Here is a 12254-nt window from a genome sequence, read left to right as displayed (position 1 = left end):
GAGCCAGCTGTACCCGCCCCCTCCCCCGTCCGTTCCGCCAGTCAGTGCTGGCAGATCGGAGCGGGGAGAGGGGAATCCAGCCCCTCCCCTGTCACGGCAGAGAGCCGTGACAGGATCGAGAGGTGAGCGAACCTGGTATGTGTTCGCTCACCTCCCGATCTACTGAGCCGACCTGTGACAGTCTCATTGTCACAGGTCGGCTAGAACTATGAGGTGAGTGGAAATCACTCATCTCATAGTTCTCCTTTAACCACTGTCCTAAGATCATTAGTCTGTACTGTTTTAGAAAAACTGTCACATGACGCTGAAAGGTAATTTGTAACGGTAATTACTTGAGGAAAAGTATCGTCACTTGTACTCGGTCTGGAAAAAATGGTATCACTGAATCCCTAGTTTTAACCTTTTTCCAAAAACAAAGAAAAAACAAAACAAAAAAACAACCTGCTTTTGTAACTGTTTAAAACTATTAGCTGGAGTTCTGCTTTCATTTGTTTGTGTATTACATGTCTACCCAAGACTATCCTGTTCACACGGTGCCAACACTGCAGCTTGATTTCCCTGCCGAGTTGTCACCCTATTAGCACAAATGGAAAAATAACGGATCTACTAGCAAGGTCAACAGGTAATACAACTACGTTACAGTAAAGACTAAGTAAAGCAAAACCTTTGTTGATGCTGGTGACAGACTGTATCCTATTTATGTCATTTTTTAATTTTGTCCATAGTTACACTAAGTACTGCCCACGGCAACCAATCAGGCTTCCTGGTTCTCTAATTCACGCTTTGGTTTTTTTTACTGGCCCCTAGGTCACAGCAAGATACAATAGAAGGAACCACAGCATGCAGTGGGGCACCAGGCATCTGACACACCCGGAGAAATGATGGATGCTGAAGATTCCCCAGTAAACTTAGCATTTCAAGAGGGCAAAGATTAGCGGTGTGGGCAGAATGAGGGCAGAATGATGATGAGAATTCTTTCCTCTTCAGGGAGCCTTATCCTTTTTTTTTATAGTGACAAAGTCACTTTAAATGTTTAATTAGCTATATGGCAGCCATCTTTATCACCTTAGAGCAGGGAGTAACAATCAGGGACTCCATTCCTGAACGAGCATTGTAACTTTTTTGCTTGCAAAATCCTGGATCGATGACATAAATGATCCCTTCTATGGTCAGTGAGGTCTCTGCAATGTTGGTGGCTACAACAACCTTGAGGAGAGAAAGAAAGAAGATAAAATAAAGACAGATATTCACTCTCCTGGCTGTCTCAGCTCCTGCTAGAGGAATGATTCATTCTGTCCTCCATTTTGTTCCCCTTTGCTAATAGACACTACCTTTCTGGCTCCGGGAGGGGTGGGTTCAAAGATCTTAGCCTGCATGTCAGATGGTAAGTTGGCGTATATCGGTAGAATCAGCATCTCTGCTATCTTGTTACCAAGCCGACGGCACCGTTCCTGTAACATCTCAACACACGCCTCAATCTCTTCCTGAAATAAACGAAGCGGTGACAAATTCAATGACTCCCAGTCCATGGAATAATTGCTTACACAGCTGATGTTCTGCACCCCTAGTGGTGGCTGTGTGCTTAGACCAATACTTCTCATCCACTCACCTACCACTAACACCAATGATCCTTTTCTGTAAGGGGTTAATTCTTCTCACCACCCACCAATGTACGAAGATTTCTTCTCACCGCCCACCAATGTACGAAGCTTTCTTCTCACTGCCCACCAATGTACAAAGTATTCTTCTCACTGCCCACCAATGTACAAAGTATTCTTCTCACTGCCCACCAATGTACAAAGATGTCTTCTCACCGCCCACCAATGTACAAAGATTTCTTCTCACTGCCCACCAATGTACAAAGCTGTCTTCTCACTGCCCACCAATGTACAAAGATGTCTTCTCACTGCCCACCAATGTACAAAGATGTCTTCTCACTGCCCACCAATGTACAAAGATGTCTTCTCACTGCCCACCAATGTACAAAGATGTCTTCTCACTGCCCACCAATGTACAAAGATGTCTTCTCACTGCCCACCAATGTACAAAGATGTATTCTCACTGCCCACCAATGTACAAAGATGTCTTCTCACTGCCCACCAATGTACAAAGATGTATTCTCACTGCCCACCAATGTACAAAGATGTCTTCTCACTGCCCACCAATGTACAAAGATGTATTCTCACTGCCCACCAATGTACAAAGATGTCTTCTCACTGCCCACCAACGTACGACGCTTTCTCCTCACTGCCCACCAATGAAAGGAGGCACTACACTGACCACCAATATAAAGGTCACTTCTCCACGGATCATCACAGGAACGCAGTACTTTTCCACTGACCCCAATGTGAGGGAGCATTACAATGATCATGCTCTTCACTTTTCTGGCCGGGGCTGTGCATGTGCAGCTCAGTGTACATTCAGGAGAAACAAAACTGTCCAAAACATTTAAACCAGCTCTGCCTCCCCATATGCGATGTGCATGCCTTGTTGACCACGGTGCTTAGAGGAGTTTCCTATCCAACCTTAACATCCATCAATGAGCAATAACCGGCACACCAGCTGGGTTCATTCCATCTTGACATAAAAACAGCAGGCAAGCAAATTCTGACGCGTTTCAGCCCAAACAATGGGCCTTAGTCATAGGTATGTTTAGGCTGAAATGTATAAGATTTTCTTGCCTAGTGTTTTTATGCCAAGATGAAATCAAAGTGTTTTTAGAAGGAACCCTGCTTGTGTACCGGTGACTGCTCATTGACATATAGGAGGAACATTGCTGGCAGACCAGCAAGATGCTTTTATTGCAGAAGACACACACAGAGTCACTCCTGCAATAACAGCCTGCCTGTCAGCAGTGTTTCATTTGACAGCTATAGTTCCACTTTCAAGTGATTCTTTCCTGAAAGAAACACTGCGGCTGCCACTGTTGACTCATTCTGTGAACCCTAGTTACCTGGCTGTCATGTGGACCTTCTGGATTCAATGCTATAGACCCAGGGTTGTCCCTATAATGGGCAGCCTGAGGCGGTCACGTCAGGCAGCATCTCTTTAGGGGGGTGGCAGGTGAGAGGGTTTGGGGGAGAGTGGCAGAGCTCTTAGCAACCTGTGGCACTCTGTCTGGCTTCCCCACCAGCTCACTGACTAAATCGGTGGCCAGGGAGCCGAGCGGGATGCTCTTGCTGGCGTTCGCTGCGCTCCTGGCAACCAGTGACATCATGAGCTTGGTGGGACCGGACACAGAGCCACTGACAGCATGGCTGTAATACAGCTACCCGTCCCATCAGCCACAAAAGGGAGGGGTGGCCCTGCATAAGCCAGTGACCAAAATGCAGTAGGCCAACAAGGATTTCTAATCTTCCTGATCTGTGTACTAATGCTGGGTCAGTGCATAAGAAATCCGACAGTCGGCTCTACAAGTTTAAACAGAGTCCCGGCGGCAAAAGTCGCCGGGAGTCTGTTTAAACAGCCCCGATGCTGGCGACGTACACTGTATGTCGTCAGTCACGAAGGGGTTAAAGTCAAAGTCAGCATGAAAGCCAAAGCTAGCATTTTTTAAAGGTGAGAATTGGCAGCCCCTATATTTTTCTTAGCAAAGTTTTAGGTTCAATGCTCCGTTTCTAATAATAATGGCTCCCTACATAACCCTATTGGCTCAAAGGCAGCATAACAGTTATAAGAGCTGTAACACTCATCATGGCGAAATATATTTATGTACCTACCTGGCCTGTCAAGAACACCAATATATCTCCAGTTGGCTGCGTGACATGAATCTGAAGGACGGACACCACGCATGCCTCTAAGTAATCAGCCTCGGGGGCCTGCAGAATAGAGTGACAAGTGAAAAGCGGCATAATTAACATGTAATGTAATGACACTCCCACAAATTGCAAAAACAAGAAACCAGTATATGCCTGCACTTCCAGTACCTAATATAACAGAATGCACATGAAAGATGCAGTGTTCTATAGGGCATTGCACTTTGCTTCCTGTTCCAGTTATTTCAACATTTAAAGTAGTACTGGGTATAGGTAGGATGGGCATTTTTTACCCTAATGCATTCACTGCATTAGGGTAAAAAAAATGCCCAATACTTTTTCTATCCCTCGTCCCCCCCACACTTATCTGTTAACACCGCTGCCGGTCCCGAAGTTATCTTCAGTTCCCCGAACATCCTGGTTGCAGAGGAGGATACTGAGGGCAAATGAGCCATAGGCTCCTTCTGCCATCAGTCAAAGTGTGACTGTGGGAGCGGGGGGCGTGGCTTGCCACTATGGACACACACAGCTACTTGCGGGCACGGCCGGGAGCATGCACGCACGGGTGCCTCGACAGCAGCCGGCTAGCTGATGGAGGCACCCATGCATGGGGCGGGAGGGAGAGCGATGTGGGGTAACCACTAGAGAACGAGAAATTGGACATTTTTAAACAGGATTTGTATAATTGCATTCTCTGCATACAGGTAAAAATCGCCCAGCACTTTTCCCAGTCCCTAAACCCTTACCTCCGCCGGGTCCAGCAAGATATTTCTGTTCCCTGAACTTCCTGTTTGTGGGGAAGGGGACCAAAGGCAGAGAAGCGATGGGCTCCATCGGTGTGAGAGCAGTGGAGGGAGCAGGGTCGTGGCTCACCGCATGCTGTGTGTGTTTATGGACATGGATGTCTCCTCAGCAGCTGGCTAGCTAAAGGAGACACCTGCAAACAGGCTGTGGGGGAGTGATTTGGGGACTAGTTGGAGGACGAAGAAGAAAGGCACTTTAAAGAAGAACACCAAAATCATGTAAGTGTGGGCCTTCTCATCATAAAAAGAAAGAAAAAACCCAAAAGGTTTAATATCACGTTAAATCTTTCAAATCTATTGACATTGAAAGATTTGACTGCAGTCAAATTTTACAGTTGTCACTGGAACAGGAACGAAGGGAAAATCCTCCAATAGGAACATCTGTTCCAATGGCAACTAAGTGGGGTTTTCCCCTCACATTAAAAATATTTAAAGCTGAACTCCATGTAAAACCATAATTGTCTAGTCACAAGAGCCATGTCTGTACTTGTTTGAATCTAGGTGCTCTTTGTGCATTTCTTCTAGATCTGTGCAGTAACCCATGAAACAATTATAGCGCTTTGACTCTGTGCGGGCGTTTCCTGTAATGAAGACCAGACAGCGCAGCTCTCTCTTCTTGTGCAGGGTGACTGGTCTTGACCCCGCCCCCTCCAGGAGTTTTGCGCAGGCTGGCCTACATTTGGAGTCCCTCCCACGGCTCTTCTCTCTGTATGCAGCACAGAGATATCACAGTTACATTTACAGGGCAATATCTGGATTTAAGAAGGGATTTGGTGCATACAAAATAAATGTAAATACCATGTGGCTAATAAAATATATATTTAACTTAATGTATTTGTGCGCAGAGTTTAGAGATTTTTCTTGAAAGATTTGTCTTGCTTCTGGTTGTATCTTGTGGCAGCAATCAATCTTGCTGAGATCCAAGTGAAGGGAACCCCAACAAAACAAAGCACATCCTCTCTCCAGCCATTATCCTTTTGTATCATTTGCCCCTATCAACTGAGCTGCCTACCTTGGTGTAGTAGATGTCTACAGGGTACCGACGGCCAGGAATTCGGAAAACGGGTGCATCGTCAAAGAAAGAAGAAAAACGCTCAGTGTTCAGAGTGGCGCTGGAGACTAGGACCTTGAGGTCCGGTCGGAAACGGGCAATATCCTTAATGAGGCCAAACAGCACGTCTGTGTGTAAGGTCCGCTCGTGGGCCTCATCTATAATGATTACACTGAAAAAAAACATGAAATGTATACGTTTACTCGGATTAAAGGAAACCTTTCATAACCATGTCTCATTCTGCTAATTGCCTGGCTGTGATGCTGAACCTCTTGCCTCAGTATACTGTGTCACATGCCTGGAACAAACATAAGCACTTATGACTATTCTGAAATGCATATACACTGAGTGGCCAATTTATTATGACCACCTGACGTTTGTAGGCAAATTAGCTATAATTAGCTATAATTTTGCGCTGAAGTTGCTAGAGGGCCAGACCATTATAAATAGGGAAGCAGGTTGTTTACCACGACAGTAGAAGTGATTTTTTTCGGAAGATACGGTTAAACAACGCGATTTGACAGCCTTTGAACGTGGGATGATTGTTGGCGCTCGGAGCCATGGAGCGAGTATCAGCAAAACAGCAGAATTCGTTAAATGTTCAAGAGCAGCTGTTGTTAAAGTGTTTAAAGACTGGACTGTCAGCCAAAAATTTGGGTCTGAACGTGCGAATTATGGCCGTCAGCGACTAGTCAATGTTAGGGCAGAACGGAGAGTGGCAAGACTGGTACAAGACAACAGAAGGGCAACAGTGCCGTGTCAGATTCCTCGCATCACCTTTCATCATCTCGTGGAGTCACGAGGCGGCCCAACTAAGTCATCTCGTGGAGTTATCTCGTGGCCCAACGAAGTACTGATGGGGTGGTCATAATAATTTGGCCACTCAGTGTATAGTCCATGTCAAGGACTCATAAAATAGTGACGCCAATGGGCCAGTGTAATAGCAAAGCAAATCGCTTCTTCAGAAGCAACAATGGCTCCTTGTAGAAAGGTCATAACAGTGTGCATATTGTTTTATACATTACGATCAGTGATATTTCTCTGAGCACAGGCTCACTTTAAGCATATTTACCAGGGAAGGAAGATGGGGGACAAATCAAGGTGGGAGTTTCTTGCTGTATTAGAGGTCAGTATGTTATACCTGTAACCTGCCAAGTCTGGTTCTGTGAGGAATTCACGCAGCAACATCCCGTCAGTCATATACTTCAATACAGTGCGCTCAGACGTGCAGTCCTCAAATCTAATGCTGTATCCCACCTGGAATTGGAAAGAGAGGAAGAAAGAATTATAGAGACACTGGGTGCTCATGCTTTTTCTGACCCAAACTAAGGCCCCATTCACATTGAGCGATTCGCAAATCGCGTTTGTCGCGCGATATTGAGCAACCTAGAATCGCGGCAAAATCCGCTCCAAAAAGGGTCCTGCTGTAGCGACGCACGACCCGCGACAGCGACGGACAGAGCCCCATTGGATTGCATTGGAGAGCGATATCGCGCAGTAAATAGCCGCGATATCGCGGGAATTACCACGTGATAAATCGCTCAGTGTGAACGGGGCATTAGAGGTTACTAGTGAATAATGGCAGATATAAACAGGTAGTTTAAAGTGTATGTAAACTCCCCACAAAACATATCTTTGATAAGTGCCACTGTTGATCCTGCCTGGACTTCCTGCTGATACTACTTGTGCTGCATTGATATCAAAAGCAATGTTATAAGCCCTACTCAGTTCCCCTCTGTGCACGACAGTACCACAGTATTTTTTAGAGATGAGGAGCATGGTAGGAGCTCAGTAATCCAACTAAGGTGTGAGCTGCCTATGGTAACAATGCTGATCCTCCTTAGAGACAGTACAAATAGTGACCGTTGTCACCCTAGGACAGGAAGTGTGTTATTGGCAGATCACCAGATGTAAATAAAAGGGATAAAAAAAAAAAAGAACACTCACGCAGCCACTACATCTAAAAACTGGTAATATATTCAATGTTTTCTCCTGGGTTTAAATACACTTTACTAAACATTGATCTATTGCATCTACCTCCTACTAGACACTACACAATAAATATCCAAAGTCTAGTTCAAAAAGAACAGACCACAGTATATGCCAGCTATCAGGAATACAGACAAAACCAAAAAAATGACATAATAGGAGGAGAAAAAAAAACACAATATACAGTCATGGCTTTATCACCTCATTGCCCAGTTTGACAGACATCTCCTGTGACACTCGAGCTGCTACACTCATTGCTGCTACTCTTCGAGGCTGCGTGCATCCAACCTTCATCCCATTACGAGTGTAACCCTGCACAGGATGGAGAAGAAAAACAGAAACATTTCATATTCTGTGACACATTCAAATGAAACTATGAGAACGCAAAGTGTGATCTGCCATTGCTGACTTGTTCCAAAACAAGTCTGGAATGGCAGCTCCAGTATTTCTCTCTTCACGGGTTTCCTTAGAGAGACACTTGCATTCAGGGCCAAGTCATAATGTCTGTGAAAAAGCCCTTCTCGATCCACTGAGACCAAAATACTCAATGTTAGATGGTGTCGGAACCTAGGGGGAAGTGTGAGGTCACCTCTTCTATCATACAACAGTGGACAGTTGACTAGTAAATAGCTGCCAACCCCAAGCACGGTCACAAGGAAGATAGTACAAAGCTCCCTCCTTCAGCAGTGGGGAAATCATTGTGGTGGTGGTGGTGGGGGAGCTTTTCACAGGCACCATTCATTTGCTATGATTGTGGCAGCATCTTTATAATCTCAGTATAACCAAATTGATTGCGCTAGGAAAATGTGAAATTAATAAATAAATGAGTGAATAAATAAATGAATAGAATAAAATAAATTGAAAATTGAAATAAGGTACCAGCTGCAACAATGTGTGTCAAAGTGATCAATTGTAAGCTAATATGTTGCGCTTGGTATGTGTATACAACCTATTGTGTTCTCTAATGTGCTATAATCTAAAAAGTTAAATCACCGATGATATATCAAATCGTGTCTATTGTGAGAATATTGCAAAATGCTGTTTAGATCTTAAATTCATGAATGAGTGATCGGAACAACTAAATTATTAAATAAATTAATAAAAATGAATAAATGAAATAAAATATAAAAAATACCTTGTGTCGTCTATTAATAATCCGTCTCAAATTTGCGATAGTGGTTTGTGTGTAAAACAGCACATATGTGATCTTAATATGAAAAAATCAACTGTGTGTAAAATTGTGTAACAACATTATAATCACATTAAGCAATGTAGGTAAAACAAGGTTAATCACCAAGGAATAATTATTGAACGGAAAAAGTCCAGCAGAGGTAGCGGCAAGTGGACAAACCGCTTTCTATCCACTCTATTTTCGTACAAGTATTATAGGCATACAAATTCTTGGGATCAGTCTGTGCTAATCCGCAATGTCTCAGTAAGAAATTGGACTTCTGGGAGGGATAGAGTTCTTAAAATCAGAGCTACTGATATTAAAAAGGGAAAAAATGATAAGTTGAATATAAGCAGGTGTTTATTACTTTTTCTTCCGTCGATGGATCCACGGAGCTTCTATTTTAGCCTCTCTCTCCTCTCCTGCATACAGCTTACACTCCCTCTCGGTACCGATGGTACACACCCTCCAGGTGTGGTTTGGAGGTAACCCCGGAGAGTCCAGCCAGAGAAAATATAAAGGGAGAAGCCACAGAAGGGAGACAAATCTAAGTGCAAATAGCAAACACTTTTATTTAGATTTTAAAATTGATTGCACTTACAGGAATCCGTTTGCTGACACATGAGAAAGGCTTCACAAGGCTGAGTGTCCTTAACACTCGCACGCTGTTTTATACAAACAGATTCCTGTAAGTGCAATCAATTTTAAAATCTAAATAAAAGTGTTTGCTATTACACAGCGCCCGGCTTCCTGATTGGCTGGCCAGACGGCTGGGTACAGCAGGAAGGCCGCGTTCTTTGCTGGAGAGGCCCCAGGGGTGACAGGCTGGAAATGCCAAGGTAAGAGGGGACAGACTTTCTTGTTAATCAGGAAGCCAGGTGGCGTGTTATTACACGCCACCTGGCTTCCTGAATGGGACTTCCGTTACTCGGTAATTGGTATCGGCGAGTATCTCTGTACCAAAATACCGGTATCGGTGCATCCCTACTCACTATGGTGAAATACAGAGAGTGACACTACCTACGGGCAACAAAGACAGCAAAAACAAACTGGAGAGGGGTTCTAATCTTTCCCCATTTTAAAGCAGAAGTAAACCACTGACCGAAAAAAAAAGAAAAAGCAGGAGCTGTTTGGCGTCATGTGCTAGTGTGCACAGCATATTACCACAATACGGCAGATAGCAAAGTGATTCTCTCCAGCACTGTGATGTCAATGTTCCCCTCCATTGCCGACACTTCCACCTTCTCCCAGTCTTCTTCTTCATTCAGTGTCTTTGGATGCTTGATTGTCTGGGCCTGGATGATGTAACTCCCAAGCATGCACACAGGAGTTACTTCTTCCCAGCAAAGAATGGTGCAGAGACTGTACACTGAGCTGCGCATGCAGGGCTTAGTGTACTCTAATAGCACTTTTTTTCGGACGGGCAGGTAACAGTATCTCTTCTATCATAAAGCATCTGCCTGTTGGCACTTTTTAAAGAAAGACTTTACTTCCACTGTTAGGCCCCGTTCACACTGAGCGATTTATCGCGCGGTAATTCCCGCGATATCGCGGCTATTTACCGTGCGATATCGCTCTCCAATGCATGGCAATGGGGCTCTGTCAGTCGCTGTCGCAGGTCGTGCGTCGCTACAGCATGGCAATGGGGCTCTGTCCGTCGGTGTCGCGGGTCGTGCGTCGCTACAGCAGGACCCTTTTTGGAGCGGATTTTGCCGCGATTCTAGCTTGCTCAATACAAGCATTTGCCCGATATCGCGCGACAAAAGCGCGATTTGCGAATTGCTCAGTGTGAATGGGGCCTAAGGGGTAAATGATAGGGGGCAGGCCTAGGGTCAGGAGAGGCTGCTGGTTAAATCACACATTGACAAAAGTCAATGTTTTACATACAGTCCGCTCTTAGGATCCAAGTGGAGTTCATATGTATCGATCTAAAGAGTAACTGAGCTATTTGCGGGCACCACAATGTTTAGCACTACAGCACTACTGTTACCTTAAAAACATATATCAGTCAGGTACACTTTTACACAGCAGGTTATATATATCAATTAATGGGGATCTGCAAATACATCAGCACAAAAAATAGCATGTAATCAGAAAGAAGAGAATTGGAAGTATCAGCTACTCACTTCTTCATGTAGATACTGTGGGATCTGAGTTGTCTTGCCAGATCCAGTCTCGCCTTCAATAATGAGGATTTGATGCTCAGCGATGGCTTTCAGTAGATCTTCTCTATATGGGAAGACAGGAAGGCTGCGGCGCACCTCTTGCATGGACAATTTCTTTTTTTCCAACTCTGAAAGTGCTTTTGCCTCTTCGTCTTCCTGACAAGTTAGGAAGAAAAATAAACATGCTTAAAGTGACACTAATCTCAGGAGTTAAATCTTATAAATGCATTGAGGTACCTTAACTATTAATAAAAATGTATGTTATTTGTGTATCACTCGGCTGTAGATCCTCAAATCATCTCTGAATTGGTGCTGACACTGTCCTTCCTTCTGGAGGGTGACTACTTGTGTTCCCCGTGGTCGCTGAGTGTGTTGTAAAGTAGTCACCGCTCCAAGCTCACTCCCGTGATGGACTACAATCTCAATACAAACTAGTAAACTAAACATGAGATCGTAGTCCATCACGGGAGTGAGCTTGGAGTGGTGACTACTTTACAACACACACAGGGACCATGGGGAACAAAAGTAGCACTACATATGTGCTAAAAGGTTCTTTAAGGTTGTTGGCTTGCCGTTTGGAAACATGATGGCTGAAAGTATTTGGGCAAAGATGTAAAGAGATACTTTGCTGGCCAATGTATATTTGTTTGATCTGGATTAATTACTGAAAAATATTTGAGAGTTTAATAATACTACTTTAATGACATTGTAGAGACCAAGCCAGCCAGGGTCGGATGAGCCACCCAAGCACAGGTCATGAGTTAGAGTGCAAGTAGGCAAGTCAACAACCCTAGGGCATAAGTAGAGCTACTTTTGTTCCCCATGGTCCCTGTGTGTTGTAAAGTAGTCATAATGTATAATCCATTTTTATTAATTTAACAAGCATATAAATAATCACAAAACACTTTACTACAGCCTCATCATGGGGAACAAAAGTAGCCACCCTACAGAAGGAAGGACAGTGTCAGCACCAATTCAGAGATGATTTGAGGATCTACAGCCGAGTGATACACAAATAAGAAACATTTCTGTTAATAGTTAACCAGTTGCTGTCTGCACATAGTAAAAATACGGGTGGATGGCGGATGCTTCCCAGCGGGTGGACGTACATTTACGTGATTTTTTTTCTGTGGGCGCGTGCGAGCAGGATCCCGCTGGGAATCTAAACAGCTGCTACTGGCTGTCACATACAAGCGTTCGGCCGGCTCTTCAGCCAGCTTATCGCTTGTATGACTGCAAGTAGTGTCCCCTCTTCCATTGCCGTGCTTGACCCCCCCCCCCCCCCCCCCCCCGCTCCCCCGCGCCCCGCCCCCCCCCTTT

The 12254-nt window shown here is 44.6% G+C and overlaps 1 protein-coding gene across 2 annotated transcripts in view; it reads right to left on the bottom strand.

Annotated features, from left to right (window-relative positions):
* The window catches only part of DHX16 (DEAH-box helicase 16), a 31687-nt gene that overhangs the window by 8942 nt on the left and 10491 nt on the right, over window positions 1-12254 (bottom strand). For both annotated transcript variants that reach the window (XM_018560660.1, XM_018560659.1), the window contains exons 7-13: window positions 10896-11090; window positions 7800-7910; window positions 6751-6866; window positions 5571-5781; window positions 3720-3818; window positions 1332-1484; window positions 1066-1206 (exon numbers count right to left, since the gene is read on the bottom strand). In XM_018560660.1, the coding sequence (XP_018416162.1) occupies window positions 1066-1206; window positions 1332-1484; window positions 3720-3818; window positions 5571-5781; window positions 6751-6866; window positions 7800-7910; window positions 10896-11090 (1026 nt within the window). The remainder of the gene's footprint in view (window positions 1-1065; window positions 1207-1331; window positions 1485-3719; window positions 3819-5570; window positions 5782-6750; window positions 6867-7799; window positions 7911-10895; window positions 11091-12254) is intronic.

The sequence above is a fragment of the Nanorana parkeri genome, unplaced genomic scaffold, assembly GCF_000935625.1.
Source record: "Nanorana parkeri isolate BGI_ZX_2015 unplaced genomic scaffold, ASM93562v1 scaffold470, whole genome shotgun sequence".
NCBI classification, from domain to species: Eukaryota; Metazoa; Chordata; class Amphibia; order Anura; family Dicroglossidae; genus Nanorana; species Nanorana parkeri.
The sequence above is the reverse complement of the archived record's forward strand: the minus strand, read 5'-3'. Positions and strand labels throughout refer to the sequence as shown.